General features: G+C 42.1%; 2 protein-coding genes, 1 long non-coding RNA gene and 1 pseudogene across 4 annotated transcripts; 1 reads left to right on the forward strand and 3 right to left on the reverse strand.

Annotated features, from left to right (window-relative positions):
- The first annotated feature begins 4,525 nt into the window (after positions 1–4,525).
- Positions 4,526–10,939, forward strand: LOC127637133 (uncharacterized). 2 transcript variants are annotated; one of them, XR_007969671.1, is made up of 3 exons: positions 4,526–4,636; positions 8,199–8,323; positions 10,711–10,939. It is a non-coding gene; the product is annotated as an uncharacterized LOC127637133 (long non-coding RNA). The 2 variants fall into 2 exon arrangements; XR_007969670.1 differs by having other exon boundaries at positions 8,199–8,316.
- On the reverse strand, positions 6,116–7,187 carry LOC127637132 (trace amine-associated receptor 13c-like). The gene has a single exon (XM_052118053.1). It carries the CDS (start codon positions 7,170–7,172, stop codon positions 6,174–6,176), a length of 999 nt encoding a protein of 332 aa, XP_051974013.1. The 5' UTR covers positions 7,173–7,187; the 3' UTR covers positions 6,116–6,173.
- A 645-nt stretch (positions 10,940–11,584) lies between the features above and the next one.
- LOC127636349 (trace amine-associated receptor 13c-like) lies at positions 11,585–12,643 on the reverse strand. The gene has a single exon (XM_052116802.1). It carries the CDS (start codon positions 12,641–12,643, stop codon positions 11,585–11,587), a length of 1,059 nt encoding a protein of 352 aa, XP_051972762.1.
- A 13,353-nt stretch (positions 12,644–25,996) lies between these two features.
- LOC127636350 (trace amine-associated receptor 13c-like) lies at positions 25,997–26,997 on the reverse strand (annotated as a pseudogene).
- Between the last annotated feature and the right edge of the window lie 430 nt (positions 26,998–27,427).

A 27,427-nucleotide genomic window follows, 5' to 3' on the forward strand; every position in this document is an offset into this window, starting at 1 on the left:
TTGTTCGGAACCTGCCGAGTTAATGATTCCTTCATTGATTCCCCCAGTCGCTACAGTGACCACATAGCAAGAATGTTCCAAAAAAATAAATAATAATAATAATAATAATAATTGTCTGGTGACACGTACGTTACTTGTTAATGCATGATGAGAGTAAGTAAGTTAGATAGTCAATTAAATTGTCAGGTCTAACTTAGTCATTTACACGTGAAATGACATGGATGCATTCTGTGCATTTCATTCACAATTTGAACAATTTTTGTTGAGATTGAGAATAACAGACACACATAAGTGTTTCTTTTTTGAAGGCAGGGAAGAGAGCAGTGCCAAGCCATGAAAAGAAGTAAAGATATAGGGAGTTTCTTTCAAAGAAAACAAAACAAGTGTAGAGGCAGAAGCAACTGAAGAAAATGTTACTCGCCAAGAAGAAAATGTCAGGCAGCAAGAAAAAATTGTCACTGGAACAGAATCAGCCAGCAAGGAATCAACAGGCCAGACAGCCAGTGATGCCAGTGGACCCAGCGGCCTTCATTTTCCTCTGTGCTTGCTGCAACTTCAAGTATGTGAAGTGTTGAGGGAATTGTAGGGATATTTGAGAAATGTTACATTTCATTTGTATGAAGCAAACTAAAACGGTAGTAATCATTGCATGTACATGAATTTGCCCTAAAAATACCATGAGCGTATTTATTCTGCTATAGTACTCACAGAGCTTGTTTTGTTTTCTCATTGATGCAATATTTACTTGTGACATTTCATCATTTCTCAGGATCAATGTTTGGTGGGGATAAACAAGCACCTTCATCCCCAACAGAATGCAAAGGTATGTATAGTTGTAGTTGAGACCTGAAAGTTCTTTTGCACATGTTCAGCAAGTGATGTTAAATGATGTTTGATGTCTACTCTGTTGATTATTATTTTACTGTATCTGCAGATAATTCAGCTGTAAGTGACCTGTCTGAATTTGAAGACCACGAAGAAACTTTGTGTCAGCATAGGTCAGGGGGTGATGGTGACAGACCTCAGGCACTACATGCCAACATCTCCACAGATCGCATTCTGCCAGGACCACATGGTATGCTCCAGTTTTTTTTTTTTTTACTGACATATTTCTAGAAGGTATTGTCTAAATGAGTGTTAATGATGAGCTTGTGTATTTTAATTAAATTCCTAAAACCTTAAAATGACCGATTGCCTTCATATAACTAACTTTCATTCAAACTTAATTTGCAGAATCAATTGTATGTATTCTAGGTTGATTTAATTGACAAACTACACCTTCTGCACTGATAATTATTTTAATTATTACTCATTGTTTAAATTGATTGAGGACCCCTGGTAGGCTAGTCATCGCTATAAGAAGACCATTCTCTTTATTTGCAGACATTTCACAGTCTCGGGCAGCAGGACCAACACAGCCGCACTTGAAGGTGTTCCCTCGAACCATGAAGGGCGACCGGAAAAGAGCCTTCAACAAAATGTGGTACACACAACACCAATGGCTGGAGTATTCTGTAAGCCGAGACTCTGCATATTGTTTTCAGTGTCGACACTTTTCTCTCCCTGGTATTCAAGAGACTTCATTCACATCATCACTGGGCTATTCTAACTGGAAGAAGGCAAATGTATAAAGATGGAGGTTTCAGGGGACATGAAAAATCTGAAAATCATGTTAATGCCATGATAGCATGGAATGAACACAAAAAAAAGAATCTCGACAGACACTTCAATGTTAAATGCCCTCGATAAGAAACACCAAGTAGTAGTCGAACAAAATCGTACCTACATTAAAACAGTTGCTGAGGTACTTTTGTTTACTGCAACAAAACATTTCACAAAGGGGACACCTTTAGACCGATGCATCTACAAAAAAGGAAACTTTTTAGGCATTATGGATTTGATTGCTAAGCATAGTCCACTAATTGACAAGAAATTAAAAGCTGTGGGGAATGCAAAATACACAAGTAACACTATACAAAACGAAATTCTTGAATGTCTGTCAGATATGGTACGGGAAAGCATCATCAGTGAAGTCAAAAAAACCAAATATTTTTCCATCATTGCAGATGAAACAAAGGATTTAAAAAAGAAAGAGCAACTGTCATTAGTACTTAGGTACTATTATAATGGTGCAGTCCATGAAAGCTTCCTTGATTTCAAGCAAGCTACTGAGCTTGATGCAGAGGGACTCATTCAAAAATAATACAATGCCTGGAGACGTATGGACTTGAGTACAGGTCAAATCTAGTGGGGCAAGGTTACGATGGGGCCTCAGTCATGTCAGGGAGACACTCTGGAGTTGCAGCAAGGATTAAAGCTAAAACAAATCACGCTTTTTATGTGCACTGCAACGCACGTTGTCTTAGGCACTGATTTTGTTGAGTCAACGAGAACAAGGTTGAGTCTGAAACCTTCTTTTCTTTGCTACAGAAATTGTATATGTACATGTCAGGCTCCTATGTGTACCATAAATGGCTCTCTGTGCAAAAGGAAATGTATCAAGGTGCCCCAAGAGAGCTACAAAGTTTCAGTGACACCAGGTGGGCTTGCAAAAACATTAAGGACAGACTGCCTGCTGTATTGCGTGTGCTACATGATATTGATGTGGAGAACAGAGGAGAACGCTCTGTGGAGGCACAGGGTTTACTTGCCCAACTGGATCTTACCTTTATCGGAACACTTTTCAAAAGTCCTTGGAGAGGCAAAATTCCTTGCAGACATGCTTCAGTCAACATCTCTTGATTTAGCGAAGGCCGTGGACTTAGTTGAAGCATTTCAAGACACCCTCCAAGACCTAAGAAGTGATTCATCTTTTGATGAAATCTGGAAAGACACTGTAGACACTGGAAAGCAGTGCAATGTTGCAGTAGAAACTGTGGTGAAAAGACCACAAAAAATTTGTTCTAGATTGAGCAGGTCAATTGTTGAATCCACTGTTGGACAGTGGAGGTGTAAGGAAGGAGACATGGAACTGTTCAGAAGTGGTATATTCTTCCCCATTCTGGACTGTCTGAGTGGGGAGATGCAGAGGCGTTTCAGTAAGTCAAACTGCAGTATAATGCAAGGTATACAAGCACTGAACCCTAAAAGCAGAAACTTTTTGGATGAAGAGACCATTTTTAGCTTTGCTAGGATTTATGAATGTGATACTGATGACATAAAACATGAACTGCATCAAGTGAGGAGGGTGTTAGAAAGGAAATTCCAGACTGGAATTGAATTGTCTAGTCTCCTAGAGTTTACCATCTTCCTTGAGCCATTCAAAGAAGTGTTTTATCAGCTTTTTCGTTTGTGCTGCTGTGGCCTTACCAGTCAGCAGTGCAAGTTGTGAGCGCAGCTTCTCTGCACTTAAGCTCATAAAAACACATTTACGCACTACCATGACTGATGACAGGCTCAGTAATCTTGGAGTCTTAAGCATTGAGGTGAGGAGAGCCAAATGTCTTGAATGATGATTTTTGTTAGACGGTTTGCCAGTCACCACCGAAACAGAAGAATCCAGCTGTTTTAGTTGAGGTCTGCCTTCTTTCTTTTTCGACTGTTTTCCTCTCTTTCTGCTACTGTTTTTATTGTTTCTAAACTAAAGACTGTTCTTTAATATATTAGCAGAGCACAATGTAATGGTTCCATATTTTATTTTTAAACTGTGGTGTTTTCATTTGAACTGTTACAGTGCTAAAACTTTAACTCTGTGTTACTCAGCTTTTTTGTAAATTAATCTGAAAGAAATATTGAATGAAACACTATGATGTTTTGGCCAAACCATTTGAATTATTACAGTGGGGGGAATTTTTTTTTTTTATTATTATTATTAGAAAGAGATTGTGAATAAAACTACTGTATATTGTAATGGCCAAACTAATTAAAAGAAAATAGTTGACATCGTTTCTGCTTCTGGGTTTTTAAAATGGCTCATTATTAAAATTACTTTTATTTTATAAACTTGTTAGTTTTATGAAAACACTAAAAATAATAAACACTGGCTCTCAAATTTAAATTAATGGATATATACAGGGATGACAAAAACTAAATTAATCAAAAATGTGCTTTATTACTACATTTTTTTTTGGTCACTGGCAGCCACCCCGTTTGGAGGCAGTGCCCCAGCATGGCCCCCCAACTGAAAATGCTCTAGACACGCCCCTGGCCATGCCCCCGGACCATAAGGAAGATTCTTGAGAAATGCAGCTTGTAGTACCACCCGTTTACTCCAGAGGGCAGTAAGTGAAATTTCAGCTGTCCGCCAGCGAACGTTACAAAGCGAACCAAATGCGGACCTAAGTGGACATTCGCAACAAACATTTTAAAGAAAGGTCAGGCAATATTAGCTATGCAAGCATCTCCAGTTCCATGCAAGTCTTATGGTTACTTTGACCTAATCTTTGTGCATCAACAATAAAAAAGCTTGCATTAACGTTAACAGCCACTAAGTGGCGAAATGAGTGGCGCTTCACTAGATCCATAGAGGTGGAACTAGATTAGGTCAAGAGAGGAGGAGCTTACGTGTAGCTCTTCCTCGCTGGATGTTTAGCGAGGGGGAGCTAGACGTAAGCTCCACACATTTCCTCGCTGCAGGGACAGAGAATATTCCAAGGAGAGTGTGAGGTGACGGTGACTGGAGCAAATAGAAACAGAGGTGAGTGATCCCTTGAATGGGGAGATGGTAATGGCTGGAGCACAGGAAAATTGGCAAAATATCCAGACTAGAAAAATACAAAAGAATAGCGTGTGACACATAAGTAACAAAGCACACAACACGAGAATGATCCAAATTGAACTCACAAAAGGATTGCTTATAAATGGAAAGGTAAAATAGTGTGCAGGTGCCGAGCAAATCAAGCATTGGCTGGTAATGAGCGTTGCTGTGCAACGTCGCCGAGTGATTAACCCCTCACCTGCAACAGCACGAGGGAGACACACCCAAACAAACGGACAGAATGAATCATCCCATTACATTTGTAGTCAGCTCATCTCAGGTATCAAAACTGAAATGTAAACACTGCAACTTCAGGACAAATTATTATATTACTTATTAAAATGGCCTGGAGTTGATTTGATATTTCCAAAGATAAATGTTTGGTCTGCTAAAATTGTGGTTACTTGAACGACATTTGTTGTTTCGCTCAATTCAAAAGCAAATAATCTTTAAATAAGTCACATACATTTTTGATACCTTTATCCTTGTAGCTACAGGAATGCACAAATTCAAGTGTCTTTCAAATTAATTCAAGTATGAAGTGTGCATTTGTATGTTAGATGCATGAAAAACTTACTTTATCATCTACTTACAGGAAGTTCCTATTTGGACAAGCATTCAGCCTCTCTGAATACAGGTCTGTGAATACATGCTCTGATCAGAAAGCTCTCCCAGTATGTCTTTTTTAATTACTTCAGGGTCGAAAATGCACCTTTACTTAATTGAAATAATTGGGCCTCCCATGTGACCATGCCCTTAACTTGTCATAGATGGCAGATTTTAAAGCAGCAAGTCCTTTTGTCAAGGTAATAAAATCATCCATCAAGACCGTCCTCTTATGATGACGGAATGACATACATTTATTGTGACCACAAATGTAATGAGTTAAACAGACTTGCATGACCTCAGCAATCGGGGATAAACCGAATGGAGATGATTGATAAAATAAAATTTTATTTTGAATTGGTAATGACAAAGACATTTTCATCTCTGGTGTTAAAACATGACTACATTATAAGTTAAAGGCAACTACAATGCATTCTTAGACTAATTGGGCTTTGACACTGTCTTACATTGTAGTTAAATTGGTAGTGTATTGTAGTTATTAAATAGCACAATAACATATTTTTTGAGAGAATAATTCGTTTTTGCCTTATTGTTGCTTAAAAGTCATATCTTGGGTTTCACTGTCAGTGTTGTGTGGTTTGTGCTTGATAATAGTGTCTCCTTTTGGTTGACATGTGACCGTTACACAGCAAACTCTACTTAAAATTAGTTCTACTCATTTACTAACAGATTCAAAGAAACTTAATTTTCTGTAAATAACCAAATAGATTAATTGTGTATTATCTATTATGAATTACATCTACAATATAATCTAAATAGCAGCATATGCAATGGTGCAATTTCATAAAGAAATTTAGTCCAGATTTTGGATTTTACGAGTTTTAAATACAAATTGTGCTAAAAAAAATAATTAACGGTGATCTGTAAAAAAATTGACTCGAGAGGATGCTGGCAGAAATATTTTAAGAGTTAAGATGTGTTTAACTGACTTTCTAAACCAGGAGTAAAATAAAGCATAAATAATCGGATTTAGACATGAATTAACATACAAGACCCATATTAGAAAATATGCTGTATTGGGTGGGATCACTGTGTTGTCTGTTAGAGTCAATATATAGTACGGAATCCAGCAAAGCAAATGAATTGCCACTATGATTCCTAAAGTCAGTGCAGACTTGTACTCCGATTTCCTCCTCACAGATCCTTCTATTACACATTTTCCACCCTTCATTAGAGAGTTAATAACTCTCACTTGTCTTTGTGCAACATAAAATATCCTCAAATGTAAAATTATGATCAGTATACAAGGAAACAGGAAGGAAACAAATAAATCAGCAACTCTCCCTTCAAAACTAAGCATTACAATACATTCGCCATAACACATGTCTGTTCTGTGTGAGATAATTATTACAATTGCAAAGTTATAAAATGAGGAGCATATCCAGCTAAGACAGACAGTAATTAATGTTCTAGCTGTGGTTATTTTCTGTGGATACAGTAAAGGGTGACACACAGCCACATAACGATCAACAGCAATTAAAACTAAATTGCTAAGAGATGCTGTAAGGAGCAGCCCCAAGATTATTAAAAACAGCCTGCAGAAAGTGTCTCCAAAGTACCAACACGTCTCAATTAGCTTGATAGCTTCAATTGGCATGACAATAAGTCCAATAAGCAGGTCGGCCACAGCCAGAGAGAGAATGAGCAGGTTGGTTGGAGTGTGGAGCTTCTTGAAGTGAGAGATGGAGATGATCACCAACAGATTCAGAAACACAGTCCATGCTGACAGCAATGAAAAAGAAACGTACATTAAATCATATTCATATCTAGAGCGCCTTGCCTTGATACATGATGAGTTATTGGTAGGAAAGCAGTATTGAGTCTTATGATCCTCTGTCTCATAGGCCATGAGTAACTCTCCTCCAGTTAGGAGTTTGTTCTGCTCTCCTTCTTGTGCTTTAATTTATACAAAGTGTGAGTCAGGCTCGCCAACCCATGTGCCACCCACTCTGATGCAACATATTGGTTCAGTCAATTTTAATTTATTTTATTTTTTGGCCACACAGCATGGAAACCATGGGGGAATACTTGCACCTGGTGAAAGCACTGTTTGTTTGCCTGTCCTGACTGTTTTGTGCTGTCAGGTTTAGCACCTTATTTGCTAAATAAATTATGCAGATCAGGCAACGGCACAAATTTGCCCACAAAATCTGTGCTGAACGCAACTTGCATGCTGCAATTCCAATCTTGCGGTATGGTTCTGAGCATTATTTTTCGGAGGGTGCGGTCAGCATCCTGATTCACTCTGCAGGGACTGTACAGCATCGCTCCACTATTGTCATCCAGACCTGAATCATCTCTTTAACATGCAGGCGGGAGAAGATGGACCACCTACTGTTCCAACGGCCATTTTAGAGCTTCGGCTCTGTGCTCAAAGAGCTTAAGGTAGGCTTCCGGATCATCTTGAGGCCCCATCTTGGTGAGCAATACATGGAGTTGCACTGTTGCCTGGGACAGGGAGGCCGCCCCCTCTTTGGGTACTAAGCTCTGCAGCACCGGCCACTCCTCCTCCTGGGCCCGAAGAAGCACCTCACAGTGCTGTAGCTGCTTTCTCTGAAGCTCCATGAGGGCCTGGTGTTTGGCCTGTTGGATGGCACCAGTGTAACAAGGTTTGAGGAATGAGGAAGCGGGAAGCTGCGAATCCAACAAAAAATAGTACATTTATTTACACACACAGACTTGTTCACTTTCCTGTGTAACGTGTAGCTTCATATATAAACAGTCAAAACTCAATGGCAGTGCTAACACACAAAGCTTGTCAGCTGGGTCTTGCTCTGCCTCACTCTGAGGCTTGGCTCCTTTTATTTCCACTGTCTCTCACTATGAACAAAGAAACAGCAATTCATATCATCCTTACCACTTCCTCTCTCCTCAGACGAACACTCGACCACACCCTTGCCTCCTCAGTCACATTCCTCCTGGATATCATGAAACGAGTGCAGGCCTGTACTTAAGACATCGTCAAAAGTATGCACTCCCCTAGAGGACCAATGGTAAGAGGTAAATTGTTTCCCCTGATTGGAAATTGTATGTAGTTATTCCATAGTGCAGACATTCTGATGAAATTTGTATATCATTTGCATATAATGAAAGATGATGTCTTGCTTCATCGACTGTAATTAGGAAAATCTTATCATTTTCTCTAATGACCTGTGCCAATGGCTCTAATGATATGGCAAAGAGGAGAGGCAAGCAAGGACAGCCTTGCAGATGACAGGCAGGATCCTGTCAAAATTGAGACTGTGACATTTCCATATAATGTTTTTATCATAACAATAAAGTTGTTAGCATAATCAACATGTATTGTGTTGGCCACATCAATAAGATGTAGGAGTCTTCTGACATTGTCAGAAGTGACCCTTACTTTTATAAACCCTGTCTGATCAAAATTGATAATTTTCCTGATTATCGACTCCATAGAAGTAACTAATACCTTTTGCACACAGCTTCATATCCCTACAAATCAAGAAATTGGACGATAACTTGAGCATTCAATTGGATTTTTGTCCATAAGTAAAACAGTAATAACCGCATTTATTTGATCCCTATGGAATGATCCCTGCTTAATAGCTAAATTTATAGAGCCTAGTATCAGTGGATCCACCTGATCCCATAAAGCTAGAAATAATTCAAGAGGAATGCTGTCTAAACCAGATGACTTGCCACTTGAGAGTGATTTTACTGCAGGATCAAGTCCTTCTAGTGATATAGGACTCTTTAATTCAGATATTTGTGAATTATCTAGAGTTGGTCAACTTGCATTTTTAAGAAATAAAGTACACTTCTGAATGTCAGTGGGATGGTCTGGTATATACAGTATATTACTTTAATAGGAATTAAAAGCATCAATGATAGCAATGAGAGATGAGACCACCCTGCTCTGTGCTGTACTAATAGCATTAATTACAGCTTTTGATTCATTATGTCTTAGTTGCAGGGCTAAAAATGTACTTGGTCTATCCCCCTCATAATAATATCTCTATTTTGTTCCATGTAGAATTGATTCTGCTTTATGCAGGGATAGACTTCTATATTCTCCCCTCAATGCATTATGTTAACGCTAGCTTTAGAAATGGTTCCTCGTTGAGTGCACTCCAATTTCTGTATTTTGTATTTAATTTCCCGTAATCGCTTATTACGATCTGAAGTTAATTTAGAAGCGAAACAACTGATTTTTATGCCTCTTATAAAACATTCTAAAACTACCATAAGTTGTTGTTCCATCAGGGATATATTGTTTATATTAGTAAGTAAAGAATCATTAAATCTCCATCGGGGCACTTTATGATATTCAGCAAATGGCACTACAGTACAACCCACCAAAGCATGATCAGATATTTAGATAAGGAACATATAAATATGGGATATATAATTTATCAAAGAAGGCCTAACAAAGATATAATCCATTCTGGAAGAGGAGACATGACGGCTAGAATAGAATGTGTAGGCCTTCACGTTATCATTTCTAAGGCGCCAAAGGTCAACTAAATTAATATCGGCAAGAAAGGAGTTAATAGACAAAGAAGATGGCGAAGTAGAATGCTGTGAGCCCAAAGAGCGGTCTAATTCTGGACATAAAATCTCAGACAATACAATACGGATTTCTGTAATGCAATTATGTCTCATTTTATTTTACTTTATATATCAGTTTATTATACTTAACATTGATGTAAAATGTTCAGTAAGTATCATACTTATTTGAATGAATATTGTTAAAGTGATATAAACAACCTCTAAAACATTACAAATGTGACATAGCACTGAAATGAAGCAACCTCAAAAATGTGGCTCTTATAATATACAAAAAAATGTGAGTGTTTACTTTTCTCAGAAAATTCCTTGTCTTTCTGGAAAATGTATAATATAAAGTGAAAATAAAGGGTCCCTAAGATATGCAGCCACGACATATGTTGTTCTAGAAATGGTGCACACCTGTGAGGTGGATAAACAATGCAGTTTTCTCCCAAAAAAATTTCATAACAAAAATGTTATGAGGACAATATATATATATACATTATACTATGAAAACTGGAGCCTACAAACAATTTGTGGACCGGTGTCAGAACAATTAACAGTTTTGTAATACATTCACTGCAAAAAAAAAATTAGTATTTGTATAAAAAGTATTTTTGTCTTGTTTTTCAGTAAAAATATCTAAACATTCTTAAAACAAGATTTATTTACTTAACAAGCAAACGACATAAGATTTTAATTCTTGTTTTTAGAGAAATCTAATAAAATTTAATGAGATTTATGCTTAAAACAAGAAAATTAAATTGCCAATGAGGTAAGAAAATTAAACGTATTTCAAAGAGGAAACAAGTTTATTCTGCTTACCCATTGGCAGATTTTTTTTCTTTTCTAAAATTCACATTTTTTTTTGTCAGATTTAGGTTCGGTCTCGATGTGGTGGGAGCCACCTCCCCCACATCACCCCGACGTGGAGCTCCGCCTCCCCTGCCAAAGCATCGCACATTTCACATCTAACAGCCTTCATGCAGGATCACAAGTGCACATATTCCATTCAACACATTTTTGAATGTAGTTTTTATTTATTAGTTTTAATAAATGTCATAATATTTTCCTCAGAATTATCATTTAATTTTAATTGTTTTGACTGTCTCACTTCATAATGTGCTTGAAAATATTAAATATATAAATACATTGTATAACTGCTTCTTTGTTGTTTAAATGTAAAAAAAAATTAGATTCTAGTTTTACGAACTCTCAAAAATGTATTTGTTGTAACTATTTAAATCAGGGGAGTTGTGATGTTTAATATAAAGCTTTTCTAAGGTAACTGACAGTCTGAAACCGAGGCTGTGAGAGATAGATCTTCAGTCCCTTAAAAGGGTTGTACCATTGGTTAGTTTTGTTGTTGATAGCTAAGCTGATGACAAATTGAAAATACATCTTTCCAAAGAATTTCAGTAGACAGAAAACTCCAGAAAACACGAGTTGTGAAAATAAGATATGGGAACTTCATACAGTGCATACCATTGAAAAGACTGTAAGTCTGCTCCTCACAACCTTGTTTCATTCCCTTCAAAAATCATATATGGTGCTAGTCTGAATAAGGTCTATTTACATTGTTTAAAATAGATATGAATTAAAAAAAAAAAAAAATGCACATTTCATACAGTCAGTTTCATAGAAAAATTTTGTTTCTCACCTTTGGCGTGTGTCATATCAGCAGTAGTAAATTACATGAGAAATGCAACTGATATGAAATAGTTTTAATGTCTTTGTAGTTTATCAATGCTAAACTCTAAAAAAATCTACCAGAGAAGATGCTGGTTGAAATATTTTAAGAGTAAGGATGTGTTTCACTGACATTTTAAACCAGGGGTAAAATAAAGCATAGATAAGAGGATTCAGACCTGAGTTAACATACAAAAGCCATAATATAATGGTTGAAGTTAATGCCATTTCTGTATTTCCTGATAGAGACAAAATAAAGAATGGAATATAACATAGCAGATAAACCGTTACAATGATTCCTAATGTTAGAGTAGCCTTGCTTTCAGATTTCCTCCTCACAGAGCCTTCCGTTACACATTTTCCAGCCTTAAGTAGAGAGTTAATGATTTTGACTTGCTTGTGTGCAACATAGAATATCCTCAAATATAAAGTTATGATAAGAGTACAAGGTAACAGAAAAGACAGCAACACGTCAATAATTGTCCAGATAAAATGACCCATAAAGATGCACTCTCCATAACACTTATCTGTTCTGTTTATAGTGTTAAAATGTCTGCTAGTGCTTACAAGGGCAGTGTTGTAAACTGAAGAGCAAATCCAGCAGAGACAGATTATTATTACAGTTTTAGTTGTGGTTATTTTCTGTGGGTACATTAAAGGATGACACACAGCCATATAACGATCAACAGCAATGAAAGTTAAAGTGCTAAGAGATGTTGAGAGAAGCAGTGCAAGGGTCATTTGAAACAGTTCACAGAAAGTGTCTCCAAAGTACCAACAGGTCTCAATCAGCCTGAAGGCCTCTATGGGAATGACAATAAGTCCAATAAGCAGGTCGGCCACAGCCAGAGAGAGAATGAGCAGGTTGGTTGGAGTGTGGAGCTTCTTGAAGTGAGAGATGGAGATGATCACCAGCAGATTCAGAAACACAGTCCATGCTGACAGCAATGAAAAAAACAAGTACATGAAATCATATTCATATCTAGAACGTCTTCTCTTGATACATGATGAGTTTATGGCAGGAAAGCAGTATTGAGTCTCATGATCCCCTGTCTCATTGGCCATGAATAAGACTCCTCCGTTTTGGAGTTTGTTCTGCTCTTTTTCCTGTGCTTTCATTTATACAGTGTCTCAGTCAGGTTCACCAGCTCATCTACCGCCCCTTTTTGATGCAACATTCTGCAACACATAATACATTTTTATTTAGTTATTTGGCCAAACAACTATTGGGTAACCGGGGGACAATCAAACTTGCACAGAATGTCTGTAAATTACACTGCTATATTTCAAATAGATACGCAAATCACAGATCTTTGAGTGCCTTTGCTTGCTGGACCTACAGGAGAGCCATGGCATGCAGGGCGGAGGCGGCCTGTCTGGTGGCACTGTAGGCTTTCAAGGTCAGTGATGACGTCATTCTACAGGCTCTGGAGAGGAGTACCGTGCGATCCAGCCAGGTGGCAGTGTTCTCGGTACACAAGTGGATCGCAACCGCTCTGTCCACCTGGGGAAACCTCTTGAGTACCCGTGGGCCGCCCCGCCATCCAGGGTGGTGAGAGTGGAAGAGCGGAGGGGTCGGTTCCGGGAAGTAAAAGATTACCTCCACGACCTATTACATGACGGTATTACAAAAAAAAAATATATATTATAAAAAAATGTCACAGTTATTCTATTACATAAATATTTTTAAAGCTACTCCAGTTATTCAGCCAAAACTGTAGACCAAACTGACTGTGTTTATATTAATGCCTCACCAAGATGAGCACTGGCGGAATTATTAAGTGTATTTGATAATTTAGGGTTGAACCCGCAATAGCGCTCAAACATTAGCCGGCAGCCGGCAGCCGCCTGTCAATCAAACAGCACGCAGCTACAGACGTCAGGAAATAAAAAGACAATCTTTTATATTTTATCTAGATCAAACAACCAGTGTTTGTCTTGCTATAGCGATTAATGTAATGAACACCCCTTTTCTTGATGTAGAACATAGTCTAAGTATAGAAAATTACTCAAAAGTTGGAGTGCTGGTGGTGTAGTGGTCTAAAGCACATAACTGGTGGTGTTGTAGTGGTCTAAAGCACATAACTGGTAATCAGAAGGTTGTAGGTTCGATCCCCCCAGCCACCACCATTGTGTCCTTGAGCAAGGCACTTAACTCCAGGTTGCTCCGGGGGGAGTTTATTGTGTCCTTGAGCAAGGCACTTAACTCCAGGTTGCTCCGGGGGGATTGTCCCTGTAATAAGGGCTCTGTAAGTCGCTTTGGATAAAAGCGTCTGCCAAATGCATTAATGTAAAAACATGTAAGTTTATCATTGATTTCCATCCATCCATCTCTCTCTCTTTTTATTTTTCTGATAAACGTCAAGATTGTTTTATCGCCCAGCCCTATTGATAACATTGCATAAATCTCTCCCCGAAGGGATTCAAAACCAATCACACACATTCACAGAGCAAAGTTACTCCATGAATTGCTTCCTAATCAACATGGAAAGGACACCTTTAATTGCATGTAGTGCGCATTTGGTTAGGATATGGTGTAAAGCTCACTTGATTTTGTTTTAGATACAGTAGTTAACCATGCAATGATAAAAAAAAGGCACCTTCCTTTGGTATTTGCTGTCAATTTTGACCAGAGGGTTTAGATATAACCCTTTTTTTAATGATGTTAATGATACAATGTTCCCTGTCTGTTGCTCACTTCGACGTTGTGTCGAAGAAGCGACATAGGGGTGTCTCTTTAGTGCCGAATATTCCTCTGATCTATGAAAAGTATTATGACAGTATTTGCATACCCCGCATACGACATACAGGTATAAAAGCGGGCAAATATGTTGAGTTCATTCAGAAAGTTTCTTCTGAGCCGATGGTCGTGTTGCAGTCAGCTGCGGGTCACACACCTGTTCCTGTTTTCCTTTGACACTTGCCTGTTGGATTCGACGGCACATTACAACGGCTTTCTCCTTCTCTGCACGGCAGTGCAGTTTGCCCCTGGGCGCTTCGACAGCACAAGAAACTAAAAGAGTTTATAAAAGAGTGATTTTCTCTGAAAGAGTTATTTCCTCTAAAAGAGAATGTGTCTTTATAAAGAGGGCCTTCCGCCCCTGCATAGTTCCTGGATGCGGTAGAGTGCTCAACGGCCAAAGGCGTTGTCTCGTGTGTCTGGGTTGTGATCACACTGAGGCAGAGTGTGTGGATGGTTCATGTTCTCACTGCGAGAGCATGACCATGGCAACGTTGCGGTTGCGGCTTGCTTTCAACAGAAAGCACAACACTCCAGCTGCCCCCCGCATTACGCCCCCTCGGACCACCCGCCCCACGGCACGCTCGTTGACTCCCGTCCGTGCTCGAGGCAACAGCCGCTCGCCTCATGGCCAGCCTGCCTATCCTCTAGAGCTCTAGGTGGATGAGCTCGCCGCTGCATCAGAGAGCACGGCGTCTGACACTGAGTACTCCCCTGAGATGCCGCCTTCTGGCCTGCATGCCCAGGCTGAGGCCGACGCGCAGATGTCCGATATGCTTGCCCGGGCTGCCGCCAGCGTGGGGCTGGACTGGAACCCTCCGTCCTCCCCACAGCCATCGCGGTTGGATGACTGGTTCCTGGGGGCTCCCTTTAAAACTTTTCCAGAGGCTCCTTGGGACGCGTCCGCGCCTCCTGACGCCAAACTATCTGCTCCGCCCCGCTGCGAAGCCCTCCCGGGTACTTAAAAAATAATCATCCCCTTTGTGCCCCTAGCAAGGAGCTTGGATGCATGGCTTTCACTTCCCAACCCTTCACGCTGGCTGGCCCGGACCATGTGGCATCCTCCGCAGCGGTCGCGCCGCTGGGGTTGATGCATATGAGACCGCTGCAGCACTGGCTTCAGACTGGAGTTGCGAGACAAGTATGGCGCCACGGCATGCACCAGGTAACAATCACCCACGCCTGCTGCCAAACGTTCAAACCCTGGACAGACCACTGGTTTTTACGGGCAGGAGTCCCCCTGCAGCTGGTGTCCCGATGTGTCCTGGTCACGACCGAAGCCTCCAGATCGGGTTGGGGCGCCGTGTTCGACGGGCACGCAGCCGCGGGCTGTTGGAAAGGGGCCCGGCTGTGCTGGAAAATCAACTGCCTAGAGTTGCTGACTGTATTCTTTACCCTGCGGAAGTTTCTCCCGTTAGTTCGAGACAAACATGTCCTAGTCAGATCAGACAGCACCATCCCGGTAGCGCACATAAATCGGCAAGGCGGCATGCGCTCCCGCCACATGTCGTGATTCACCCGTCGTCTCCTCCTTTGGAGCCAGTCGCGACTCAAGTCACTTCACGCCACTCACATCCCCGGCGACCTCAATGCGATGGCGGATGCGCTGTCACAACAACATTGGCCCGGTGTAGAGTGGAGGTTTCACCCCCATTCGGTTCAGCTGATTTGGGAACGATTTGGCAAGGCTCGGGTAGACCTGTTTGCCTCCCAAGAGACCTCCAATTGCCAGCTCTGGTATGCCCGAACAGAGGCTCCCCTCGGGGCAGACGCGCTGGCACACAGCTGGCCCTTGGGGCTGCGCAAGTACGCATTTCCCCCAGTGAGCCTTCTTGCACAGGTGCTGTGCAAGGTCAGGGAGGACAAGGAGCAAGTCACCCTAGTGGCTCCTTACTGGCCCACCCGGGCCTGGTTTTTGGAGCTCGTACTCCTCGCAACAGCCCCTCCCTGGCAAATTCCCCTGAGGAAGGACCTTCTTTCTCAGGGATGGGGCACGCTCTAGCACCTGCATCCAGACCTCTGGAACCTCCACATCTGGCCCCTGGACGGGACGCGGAAGATCTGGTTGGCTTATCACCTGCCGTCGTAGACACAATCAGCAAAGCCAGAGCCCCCTCTACCAGGCAACTTTATGCCCTGTAGTGGCACTTGTTCGTGAATTGGTGTTCTTCCCGGGCTGAAGACCCGCAGCTGTGTGCAGTTAGGTCAGTGCTCCTATTCCTGCAGGAGAGGTTGCAGGGGAGGCTGTCCCCATCCACCTTGAAGGTGTATGTTGCTGCTATCGCGGCCCACAACGCAGTAGACGGCAAGTCTTTGGGTAAGCACGACTTAATCATCAGGTTCACAAGAGGCACCCGGTGGTTAAATCCTTCCCGGCCAAGCCTGTTCCCCTCCTGGGATCTCTCAGTGGTCCTCACAGACTTTCATAGACCCCCTTTGCACTCGACTCCATCAAGAGGGTTGGACCTCGTTGCTATGTCCGGTATGTGCTTTGCGTACCTACTTGGACCGCACGCAGAGCTTTAGACGTTCTGAGCAGCTCTTTGTCTGCTTTGGTGGACAGCGGAAAGGGAATGCTGTCTCCAAACAGAGGCTCTCCCACTGGGTGGTGGATGCCATTTTATTGGCCTACCACACCCAGGCCCCCCCCCACGGGTCCAAGCACACTCAACAAGGAGTGTTGCGTCCTCGTGGGCTCTGGCCATGGGCACCTCCCTGGCAGACATATGTAGAGCAGCGGGTTGGGCAACACCTAATACCTTTGCGAGATTTTACAATCTCAGGGTTGAGTCAGTATCATCCCGTGTTTTCTCAGGTCCTGTAGCAACTCCCTCCTCCTTGAGGCTGGATCTTCCACCACGCCATTTTTTCCACATGTGACCTGAGGGGCCCATGTGATGTATCTCGCCACTTACCTCCCCATTCCTGGGCAGGTGTGTTCTCCGCAGGGTCTTTTCCCCCTGAAAGAATAGGAAACTGGGTAAGACCCCCTTCCCACGATGCGTTTAAGGGCCCCAGCCGCTTTGGCTATATGCGGGAAACATGGGGAGAAAAGAGGCCCGGCTAGGCTCGATCCATTCCCAGATTGGCAAGCGTCGCCTTGTTCCCCTGCTTAGGGTAACCAAAAGGGTTCCGACGTCTTTTTATGGGGCATTGGGGAAGGGTACGTGCAGTCTGACACAACTGGTCGCCTTTGCACGTAAATATACCTGCCCGCTCTTGTGTCAGCAGTACATGTACACGGCTCAGTGCATGGCGTGATTTGAATTGGACCCCTAGTGTCGCTTCTTCGACACAACGTTGAAGTGAGTGACAGATGGGGAATGTCTAGGTTACGGATGTAACCTCTGTTCCTTGATGGAGGGAACGAGACTTTGTGTCCCCCTGGCCACGTCGCTGAGCCGAGCCACTGTAGTGGCTGGACCATTCCGGCTCCTTAGAAAATTCCTTAATGAACTCGACGTATACATCCGTATCCTAGACATTTTCTTCCCTGAAGTAAGAACAATAATATTAGGAATTTCTTTTTGGATTTTATGCTATTTTGATCTTATTTACATGTAAAATTCTCAATTTTACCATTAATTTGCATATACAAATCATCAATATAAAACATGAAGGAAATATGAGATTGTGTCATAAATTGGAGGCAGATTGCTGCAAGCTCGTGAACAAAAAATTTTCTCATTAACATTTACAGGAGTTTAGAATTTGTAACAAAAGCACACTGAAGTACAATTTAAATCAATAATTTTGTCTTTCTTTCATAATATTCAAAATCAGCAGAAGTAATCAGTGCTACTGAGTCTATCTCTGTCTCTTGCAGCATTTTGCTGCTCAATGGACATGTGTTGTGTTCAGTGTGAGCACGAACTTATGTTTTACCTGTTAATTTGACATGCTAATGATGTTATACCGCATCTCTGCAAGTAAGCGATGCTATTAAATATAAATATTATTTACTTGTATTTTTTAAGGTGTAATCTAAAATTACATATTTATCAGACCGCACAATGATGACTCTTAAGACATTGCATACATTACTGCTTCATTTTCTGTCATAGCACAATTTTCTGTAAAGTTGCTTTGAAATTGTGTGTTTTGTGAAAAATGCTATACAAATAAATATGACTTGATAAACACTTGTTACATTTCTCATATGATCTCTCTTATGCTCTAACATGGTATTTACTTTGCTTTTTGGATCAGTCCATTTTAATAATATATATGCCCACGTTCCGATTTATGTAATATTAATAATACATTTAAAATATCATCCTATTAACTGTCTTTAATGTATGAATACTTATTTTTCATAAAAATTATAACTGATTTAGCAGCAAGTTCCCCTGTTTCAGGATTCATTCTATTAATTTTCAGTGCAATTTGTCAACTTTAATCTGGTGAGAACTGACTTGAACTCATAAACCCCTCAGCTGACCCAAAGATTTATATTCTGTCATAACTTACTCGCCTATTGTTTAGCGAACCAGTATTACTTTCTTTCATCCATGGACCACAAAAGATGATGTTCGGCAAAATATTAGTCTCAGTCACCATCACTTTCATTGTATGCGAAAAAGATTAATTAAAGTGAATGGTGACTAGAACTAACATTTTGCCTAACATCTCCTTTTGTATTCCTTTTTAATTTTTCTCATCTATGGTCTTACAACAACATGAGGTTGGGTGGTCAGAATGACAGAATTAAAATGTTTGGGTGAACTATTCCTTTAAATAACTGTTTAAGTATTTGTTAAAGGTATTTGCCAAGAACAACAAGAAAAAGTTGTTACGCTGTTGCATCACGTTTTCCTGGGAAAAGAATCACTAATTGGCTTCACTATGATGTTGCGCTGCTAAGCGCTACGGGGAACAGCTTTCGCTGTGAGCCGAGCTGAATAATGTGTGGAACACGAATTTATAGCCTCGGCTGATGTAATCATTAGATGCACCTGAGGCCAGGCTATAAATGGATACGTCACCAGGTGTCGTCAGAAACTCTTTTTTCAGAGCGATTCTGTTTCTGTGTGTTTCACACACCCTGTCAAAACTTTCTTTCCTCAGTTAGGAGTTAGAATCAGTTAAACAGTGTGCAGTGAACTTTGTTCTTTGTTCTCTTTTCTCTTCTGTTTAGAAAATATTATATATATATTTCTAAAAGAGAGAATGACTGAAAGCCATAAGCGGTGCGTGTTCCCCTCTTCTCGCGCTATAGCTGAAGGCGACACACATCAGTTTTTGCTGTTTGTTTGGGAGCACGCTGCTCTGGCGTTGCAGCAGGGCGGTCGCGAGCACTGCGATTTGCTTTAACAGGCAGAGTGCGTCGTGCTCGCCTACGCTTGCTTCGGAGTCAGCACTCTCGAAAAGAAGATCGTTCAGTGGGGCTCTTGCATGGTTTTGGCTGAGGAGCAAGAGGCGGGTTGATCCCTTTCTCTCACTCTCTCCCCAAACCCAGCTGTTTCTTCACATGATCTCGGCGCTTCTCGGATCATGAGGTGGATCGCTATTCTCTTCCGCCTCCGAACTTTCCGTCCGCGATAAAAAATCTACGGAGGAATTGCTCGATGTTGTTACTCGTGCGGTTGCCAGATTGGTCTGGCCACGCGAAAAAGAGACCCCAAACGCTCCAAATTAGGGGATAGATTTTATCTTCCAGTCTAAGAAAGGGAGCGCCTCATGGGTTCCTTCCTTCTTTGATAAATCTCCATTAAGAGCTTTTTCGCTCATGGAGAACCCCTAAAAAAAAAAATAATAAAAAAAAATATATATATATATATTTTCTTCCCGTGTTCACATACCCTCGGCGTCATTATATTCGACTGTCGTGGGTGCTGAGGCACGGCGGTATTCAGTGATGCCGCCCGGTCGAAGAGACGCTACGGGCTATCTCTCGCCGGGCTCGGCATGCGTCACTTAAGTAGCCCTCTCTCCCTCAAAGCCTTGTAGGACAACCTCCACTTTAGTGGGAAGGGCTTATCAAGCAGCAGGTCAGGCTGGTGCTGCTCTGCACACTATGCTGTTTTACAGGCGTACCAGGCTGACCCCTGGGCGACCTGAGTGTGGGTTCTGCGCTGGCGAGCAAGCCGCAGACCGCCTCGGTCCTGACTGAAGGGAGGCTCAAAAACAAAGCGTGGCGAGTCGTGCTCCTCCTCCCAGGGATTGGGGACAGTCTCGCCGCCCTCGCCAGCCCGAAGCAAGACCCAAGAGAAACCCTGACGGTCTTGCACCTAGATTAGGGGTAGCTCCCTCGGGACGGGGTGCGTGTTTCACTTCACCCCTCACGGTACCCCCTCGAAGCCCCCATTCCGCCACCTCTTGGTGTTTCGGGTTGCAGAGGCTTCCACCAAAATTGGGTGTTTTCAGCTGTTCCTGCATCTTATTCAGGGCCTGAAGCACCCGACAACCCTCAACAGGAAGTGTTAAAATATAATACCCATCTCAGAGATCCTGGCAGCGTGGAAACTCCTGCGGATATATTCTTTTGTGGGTCTTATAAGAGCGTCAGGATTTAATTCACTCTGCGTTTTCCATATTTCAACGGCGTGTTCTCATTACCGTAAACCGGTTTCTTTTTTGTAAAAACAAAAACTCATTCTCCTGGTTAAAGGGGCCACGGTATGTGTTCCCCTTCCAGAGAGAGAGTTAGGTTATTACATTAAATACTTCCGTTACCCATGGAGGGTGAGGAGTGGCGTCTGGCTTAGATCTTAAAGCTTGAACTACCCGTGGGTGTTCAAGTCCAAGATGATGCCTGTCAAGGCGGTCGGTGTCTCAAGCCCTACAACTCGTTTGGCTGGTCACCATCGATCTTATGGCGCACTTCTATACTTCATTTAGAAGTTCTGCCACAACATGGAAAGTTCCTGAGGTTCACTTCTGGGGCTGAAGTCTTCCAGGGTCAGGTTCTTTCACTCAGCCTAGCCATTTTTACCCGCACATTCACAGTGCATGATGTAGCGCTGGCTCCTTGCGACTCCGGGGCATCTGCATTCTGAATTATGTAGGCGACTGGCTGATCCTAAGCGCAGTTCCAGGAACTGGCAGTTCAGCACAGGGACATCGTCTTAGCTCATCTGTTTCTCTGGGGTTGAGGCTCAACGCCAAGAAAAGCGTCCTGTCTCCCACTCAGAACACTGTCTATCGGGGCATCGTATGGAGTTCAATCTCAATGCGGGCACAACTGTCTCCCGCTAGGATTGAGTCCATTTAGATCACCCTGAGCAAAGTCAGGCTAGGTCAAGGTTGCACTGTTATCAGTATCAATGATTTCCAGGTCTCAGGGCGAATGTGTCCACAGTGATCCTTCTGGACCTTCTGCTCATGAGACCGTTTTTGTTGTGGCCAAAAGCCAGGGGGTTCTTCCAAGGGCCAAAACCCCTAGGCTAAATAGGGTTACGCGCCTCAGACTTCGTTCCCTTTCTATATGGTTCAGACCCCGGTTTTCTTGGGTCCCACTCTAGGTGCGTCTTGTTGTCGCAGGCTGCTAACGACAGACGCCTCCCTGATGGGCGGGGTAGCGGCCTTAAGTGGTCGTCCAGCTTAAGGGGATAGGAGGGTCGTCAGCTCGGTTGTCACAGTCACTGTCTCGGGTTGATGGCTGTATTTCTGGCCCTGGAATACCTCCTCCTGAGGCTGCCATGTCTTGGTGCTTGGTGGACAATGCAGCGGTAGCCTCTTACATAAATCATCAAGGAGACCCACGTTCTTGTCAGCTGTATTTCTGACACGTTGGGTTCTCCTTAGGGCCCAGGGCAAGCTCCTGTCACTCAGGTCAGTTATATCCCTGGATGCCCGTATATGGGAGCAGATTCACGGTCCAGACAGAAAATACCAGCGGGGAGTTAAGAACTCCACCCTAAGGTAGTAGTTGCCCAGAGTTAGCCAGCAAGGGTTTTTGCCTCTTACTGATAGCACCAGCTGGCCGAACAGGGCTTGGTTCTCGGAGCTAATTTCTTCCCTCGACGGCTCGCCTTTGGCGATGCCGAACAGGAAGGATCTTCTGTCTCAGGCACAGGGCAATATTTCATCCCTGCCCCAAATTGTGGAATCTTTCATGTTTGGCCCCTAAGGGTACCAACTGAGGGACACAGGGCTCTCTCCTGAGGTTATCGAGACCTTTTTAAATGCCGGGCTTTTTCCACTTGGAACAAGTTTGGGTGAGATCTTAGGGCAGAAGAGGACCTCTTAGCCTCTATGAATAAGCGCAATGTCTCCTCTACTTCTCCCTGAAATCACCCAGCCCCTTGGGTCTGGGCGTTAAGACACATACATGACCCAGAATGCGTCTGTATGCATTTCTTTCCCGGTTTCTCTGCTCCGGGAGTCTTGGCAATGTTCACCAGCAAGGGTCTTGCCTCCTATTAATGGTGCTGCGCTGGCTGAACAGGATATGGTTCTCAGAGTTAATATCTCTCCTCGACGGCTCGCCTTGGGCGATTCTGAACAGGTAGGACCTTCTTTCTCAGGCTCGGGGGACATATTCATCCCCGGCCCGAATTGTGAAACCTTTCATGCTTGGCCCCTGTAGGGTATCAACTGAGGTTCACAGGGCTTTCTCCTGAAGTTATCGAGACCATTTCAAGTGCTAGGGCTCCCTCCTTGGAACTGATCTGGGTAGATTTTACAGGGCAGAAGAGGACCTCTTAGCCTCTGTTGATAAGCGCAATGTCTCCTCTACTTCTCCCGAGTCACCCAGTCCCCCTTCGGGGTGCTGATCGTGGTGGCGCATACATGGCACAAATGCTCCTGCATGCATTTCCTTCTAATAAGTTCAAATTACAGAACCAGCTAACTGCCAGTTTTCTTCAGTTCTGGATTTTCTGTGGAAAGAACTGTCAGCGGGCACTTGCCTCGCCACTGCCAGGTTCTATGTGGCTCCCACTCGGCTTGCCACGCCTTGGTGGGCGGGGTGCCCTCTAAGAGGCATCCTTACTAGGACCTCTTCATAGGGTAAGACCCCCCTTTTTAAAACCTCTAGAGTCAGCGTTTGGTAGACTTCTGACTCTCAAGATGGTTTTTCATATGGCAATTACGTCTCTAAGGAGACTTGGGTACCTACAGGCTCTGTCTCTTTTGCCGGCCTGTTTTGAGTTGCCCCAGGTAGGACCAAGAGCATTCTTTGCACCCTCACCCTGACTACCTGCCCAAGGTGCCTTTCTCGACCCTTGGCCAGTCATTCTCTAAGCCTTCTGCTCCCTGCCGTTTGTAATGCGGAGCAGCTAAAGACTACTCAGACTTTGTCCAGTCTGTGCCCTTCAGAATTATGTCCACCGCATTTGCTAGTGGCGTAAAGTCAGGGCAGCAGTTCTTCACTTTGAAGCCGTGACCGGGTTGTCACTTTGGGTGAGGGACCTTACTGCCGGGCCTCACGAGTAGCGTTCAAGCTTAGCCAGTAGGTTTTAGAGCGCACTCTTCCAGAGGGCTCTCCTCCTCTAAAGCCTTGGCTAGAGGTCTCCCTCTGCAGCAAGTTTGTGGTGCGGCAGGTTGGTCCTCTCCGCGCACATTCATTAAACTTTTATAGTTTGGATGGTCTTGCCACTCTTGGCTCTTACACCCTTGAGTTGACACCGAACAAGTTTGTGGTGCGGCAGGTTGGCACTCTTCGCACACACTAATCACATTTTATGGTTTAGATGCTTTGCTACTCCGGACTCTTATGTCCTTGAGTCGACATCTCAGCCCATGCCTAAACAAGTTTGTGATGCTGCAGGCTGGTCCTCTCCGCTCACATTCATCAGTTTTTATGACAAGTTTGTGTTGCGATAGGGTTCTCTTCACACACATTCATCGAACTTTATGGGTTAGATGCTTTGCTACTCTGGGCTCTTATGCCCTTGAGTCGACATCTCAGCTCATGCCTGAACAAGTTTGTGATGCGGCAGGCTGGTCCTCTCGCTCACATTCATCAGTTTTTATGACAAGTTTGTGTTGCGATAGGGTTCTCTTCAGCACACATTCATCGAACTTTATGGGTTAGATGCTTTGCTACTCTGGGCTCTTATGCCCTTGAGTCGACATCTCAGCTCATGCCTGAACAAGTTTGTGATGCGGCAGGCTGGTCCTCTCCGCTCACATTCATCAGTTTTTATGACAAGTTTGTGTTGCGATAGGGTTCTTTTACGCACACATTCATCGAACTTTGTGGGTTAGATGCTTTGCTACTCTGGGCTCTTATGCCCTTGAGTCGACATCTCAGCTCATGCCTGAACAGGTTTGTGATGCGGCAGACTGGTCCTCTCCGCACACATTCATCAAAAAATTAATGGTTTAGATGTTTATGCTACTCCGGGCTCTTATGCCCTTGAATCGACATCTCAAGCTCATGTCTGAGACCTCTCGTGTTTTTGTGAGTACACTGCACAACCGTAGGGGTCTGGACAGCCCCAAGTCTTGGCGGCGTGGGTATTGCGTTCCCGTAGCGCTTAGCAGCGCAACATCGTAGTGAAGCCTTTTGTAAAGGGAACGTCTTGGGTTACATGTGTAACCCTTGTTCCCTGAAAAGGCGGAGCGAGATGTTGCGCTGCTTACCGCACTGGGGCGTCCCAGGACTGCTCTTCAAAAGAAGTATCTGGCGACACCTGGTGGCGTATCCATTTATAGCCTGGCCTCAGGTGCATCTAGTGATTACATCAGCCGAGGCTATAAATTCCGGTCAATGTCCATTGACGTGTTCCACACATTATTCAGCTCGGCTCACAGCGAAAGCTGTTCCCCGTAGCGCTTAGCAGCGCAACATCTCGTTCCGCCTTTTTCAGGGAACAAGGGTTACACATGTAACCCGAGACGATTTTTTTTAACTTTTTCTCTCGGGACAAGTAATGTTTTTAATCCAACAAATGAATGGCCAAATTAATATATTGCAGGGGATTACAGGTTTAGTGGGGCGCCCTCCATTTTAACATGAGATGAAGTGCTCTATTTTGTGTTTTGCTGCAATTTTCACTGCATTACTATTTGTCTGTGCTGTATTAACATTTTGTACTACATTATTTTTCATTGCACATCTGTAATCTTTTCCTTGCACCATGTGTATTCTTTATTTTTGTCATGTGAAGTATCATTTTTTAAAAATAATATATGGGGATTCCTAGAAATCTTGCAGAGAAAAATCAAACAACTGAGGCATTTGCTCTGCCAGCACATGCGCACATTGATCAAAAGTATTTGACATATATTTTGATAGTGTTTGTGAATCTTATTCACATTTTAAGGTCATTACATTTTTAATAATTACTTTATCAACACTTATTTGAGAAATCTCCTTAATCATGCCTCTTTGTCTTTATGACAAAGTTAAAACATTGGGGATTTGCTTTAATTTATTCAACATAATATTATGAGCCTTTGCAGCTGTGAATCTAGATTAAATAAATGTTCAATTATTTTCACAACATTAGTGTTTAAGCTTATATAATTATAAATTGTTCTTTTAACAACACTTGGATGATTTTGTGTCAATTATATTTAAATCGGGTAGCTGTGATGTTTAATATCAGCCTTTTTTATATCAGGAGACTGGCAACAAGGGATTTGTATACATTGTTAAAAATAAAACTGAATTACTGTGCAATTGTACAAAACAATTTGAATACAAAAAAGTTGTTTCTAACATTTTGAATGTTATATCTACAAAAGTATATTACATAAGAAATTGATTTGATAATATAATTTTTTAATAATTTTTTAAGATTTTAATAATAATCTTGAAAAAACAAAAACAAAATTGAATTCTAATCATTAAAAAAGTCCACCAGAGATGATCCTTGTTGAAATATTTTAAAAGTTAGAATGCGTTTAATTGACAATTTAAACCAGGGATAGAACAAACCATAGATCAGAGGATTCAGACCAGAGTTTGCATACAAAGTCCATAATAGAATAGTTGTGGTAGAAGCCATTTGTGAATTTGTTGATAGAGACAAAATAAAGTATGGAATCCAACAAATCAGATAAATTGTCACAATGAGTCCTAATGTCATAGCAGCCTTGCTTTCAGATTTTCTTCTCACAGAACCTTCTGTTACATGTTTTCCACCCTTCACCAGAGAGTTTATAATTTTGACTTGCAGTTGTGCCACATAGAATATCCTCAAATATAATGTTATTATCAAAATACATGGAAACAGTAAGGAAAATAACAGATCAGTGACTCTCCAGGCAAAACTAACCACAAAATAGCACTCTCCATAACATAAATATGTTTTGTGCGTGTCAAAATGTCCGCTGCTGGTCACAAGAGCAGCATTGAAAGCTGAAGAGCAAAACCAGCAGAGACAGATGCATGCTAAAGTTTTGGCTGTAGTTATTTTCTGTGGGTACAGTAAAGGTTGACACACAGCGACGTAACGATCAACAGCAATTAAAACTAAAATACTAAGAGATGCAGAGAGGAGCAACCCAGTGATCATCATAAACAGTCCACAGAAATTGGCTCCAAAGTACCAACATGTCTCAATCAGCTTGATAGCCTCCAAGGGCATAATAATAAGTCCAATAAGCAGGTCGGCCACAGCCAGAGAGAGAATGAGCATGTTTGTTGGAGTGTGGAGCTTCTTGAAGTGAGAGATGGAGATGATCACCAGCAGATTCAGAAACACAGTCCATGCTGACAGCAATGAAAAAAACAAGTACATGAAATTGTTTTCATAAGTGGAGCGTTTTCTCTTGATGCATGATGAGTTAATTGTAGGAAAGCAGTATTGAGCTTCATGATCCTCTGTCTCATTGGCCATGAATACGTCTCCTCAATTCAGGAGTATGTCCTGCTCTTTTTCTTGTGCTTCACTTTATATAGCTTCTGGATCAGATTAGTCAATTCATCTACCACCCACTTTGATGCTGTATAATGAGTTTTTTTTTTTTTTTTAATGCAATTTTTCTGTGGATATAGTAAAGCGAGATCCTTACACTGCATGTTGAGAGTAAAAGTTGTCATTGATGTGTCCTAAGATGAGATCCATGCGACCCATTTGATATTGATTAATATCTCTTTTTCAACATTTTCAACAAATCAATTAATTCAGCAAATTATACAATTAAACATTAATCATGCCACAAAATATTTAATATGAAATATAATATCTTATTGATTGTAGAAGTTTTTCTATTAGAAAATTATTATTTCTGAGTATTATATACAGCTGGGGCATTTTAATGCTCAT

Source organism: Xyrauchen texanus, chromosome 44, assembly GCF_025860055.1.
Source record: "Xyrauchen texanus isolate HMW12.3.18 chromosome 44, RBS_HiC_50CHRs, whole genome shotgun sequence".
Classification (NCBI taxonomy): Eukaryota; Metazoa; Chordata; class Actinopteri; order Cypriniformes; family Catostomidae; genus Xyrauchen; species Xyrauchen texanus.